At 70.8% G+C, this 2,019-nt stretch overlaps 1 protein-coding gene across 1 annotated transcript in view; it reads left to right on the forward strand.

Moving 5' to 3' along the window:
• Positions 1-2,016, forward strand: part of SHARPIN (SHANK-associated RH domain interactor) — a gene marked incomplete at both ends in the record, with an annotated part of 2,910 nt that extends 894 nt beyond the window's left edge. Inside the window, 5 exons of the mRNA XM_012722868.1 lie at positions 1,138-1,272; positions 1,354-1,495; positions 1,563-1,653; positions 1,722-1,875; positions 1,943-2,016. Of these exons, the coding sequence (XP_012578322.1) occupies positions 1,138-1,272; positions 1,354-1,495; positions 1,563-1,653; positions 1,722-1,875; positions 1,943-2,016 (596 nt within the window). The remainder of the gene's footprint in view (positions 1-1,137; positions 1,273-1,353; positions 1,496-1,562; positions 1,654-1,721; positions 1,876-1,942) is intronic.
• Between the last annotated feature and the right edge of the window lie 3 nt (positions 2,017-2,019).

Genomic DNA, 2,019 nt, shown 5'->3' on the forward strand with positions numbered 1-2,019 from the left:
GGCAGGTGCTGCCCACCTGCCAGGGCCCCAGAACATGGGGGACACAGCCCCAGCCCGCCCACCCTGGAGGGGCCTCTCACCGTCATCGAACTCCAAGACCTCATTGTAGATGGGCGGGGCCATGCCAATGGCCTGGCCGGGAAAGTAGGGGTTGAAGTAGAGGCCTTCCCGCAGCGACACCCCGGTGGGCGGCTCGCAGTAGCCCGTGAGCAGGGAGAAGACGTAGTCCTCGCCGCCGTGCCTGGACGGGGCGGGGCGAGCCTCAGCGCCTGACCCAGGCCCACCTTCCCCCACCTGCTGGCCAGCGGGGCCACCTACCTGGCTCGCACGATGTAGCTGAGGTCGGGGGGCAGTGCCCCGTTGTTAGCTGCCCGCGCGGCCTCGGGGTTGGGGTACGGCTTGGGGAAGTAGTCAGACAGCTTCCCTGGCCGCATGAACATCTCCCCGTCCTCGTTGGGGCCGTCCTGCACCTCCACCTGCACCGGGACACGCGTCAGCGCTGCCGTCCCCCGCAGCGGGCGCCCACCCGGTGCCGCCCCCGCCGCGCACCTCCTCGGCCAGCGCCTTGGCTTCCTCCTCTGTGTAGCACACGCCCACCAGGTGGCGGTAGGCCACGTAGTCCATGCTGTGGCAGGAGGAGCACACCTGCTTGTACACCTGGAAGCCCCTCCGGATGCTGTGCAGAGCGGCAGGGTTAGGGCCCGCGGGGCTCCGTCCGCCCCGGCCGCCCAGAAACGCCCCCGGCCGCACACCTGGTGTGGTCCAGCGACGACAGGAGGCCGCGATGGGACCACGGGTAGCCGGGGGGGTGCAGCTCCAGGTCACTGGCACTCACGGCGGAATGCAGGGCCGCCGCCAGCCCTGCGCCCCCCGCCGCCAGCACGCCCAGCGCGGACAGCACCACTTTCCGGCCCCGGGACAGGCCGGCCTTCGACGACATGGACACCGCCTGCAAGAGCCCCGCTCAGCGCTCGCAGGGCCCCGGGCCCGAGCTGGAGGGTTCGCAGGGCCAGATGCAGATAAGGCAGAGGCGGCAAAAGCGGGGACGCTGTGGTCAGAGAATGGAGCCGCGGCCAGCTCTTGGGGTTGCAGCTCCCCCCCGACCCCACCCCACCCCATCCCCGTCTTCCCTCTCAGGCAGTGACAGCCCACTCCCAGCCCTGGGCTCGGACACGGGCCCTGTTCCCCCCCCGAGTTCCTCTGGAGCGCCCCTACCCAAGGCACCCTGGCACAAGGCGGACCCGCCCGGAAGTCTAGACTCGGGGGTGAAAGGTAAAGGTGGGTGACGGGGGTGGCAGGGAGGGTGGCAGGGGAGGGAGCGCCCCAGGCCCACCTGCGTCTTCTTCCGGACAGAGCAACTGGTGGGGTTCCTGGCCCTGGCCATCGAGTGCGGGGACAAGAAGGGGGCGGCCCACGCAGCGGCCACCCTGGCCCACCACCACGTGGCCCTCAGAGTCCAGCTGCAGGAGGCCTGCTTCCCTGCTGGCCCCATCAGGTGAGGCCCGGCCCCAGCCCTGTCCCCACCCTAGGCCTCCGCCCTCCCCTGACCCTCATGTGGCCAGACTGCAGGTCACCGTGGAAGATGCCGCGTCCTCGGCCCAAGTCCCGCTGCAGGTGCACCCGCACTGCACCATCGCCGCCCTGCAGGAGCAGGTGGGCACAGCTCTGGGGCCTGCTGGGCAGGGGAGAGAGTGGCCCCAGTAACGCTGCGGTGTGCCCAGGTTTTCTCGGAGTTGGGCTTCCCGCCGGCCGTGCAGCGCTGGGTCATCGGGCAGCGCCTCTGTGCCCCTGAGCGCAGCCTCGCGTCCTATGGGGTCAGCAGAGACGGGGACCCCGCAGTCCTCTACCTGCTCTCAGCCCCGCGAGAAGCCCCAGGTCAGTCCGGGGCTGCAGGGGGGTGGGTGTGTTGCCACCGGTCGCTGAGCCCCATCCCCCACCCCAGGGCGTGGCCCTCAGCGAGCACCAAAGGCAAGCGGGAGCCTGGGCCGCCTGTCTGCTCAGTCTTCAGGGCTGCCCCTC

This window comes from Condylura cristata, unplaced genomic scaffold (assembly GCF_000260355.1).
Source record: "Condylura cristata isolate star-nosed mole 26May11 unplaced genomic scaffold, ConCri1.0 scaffold00009, whole genome shotgun sequence".
NCBI lineage: Eukaryota > Metazoa > Chordata > Mammalia > Eulipotyphla > Talpidae > Condylura > Condylura cristata.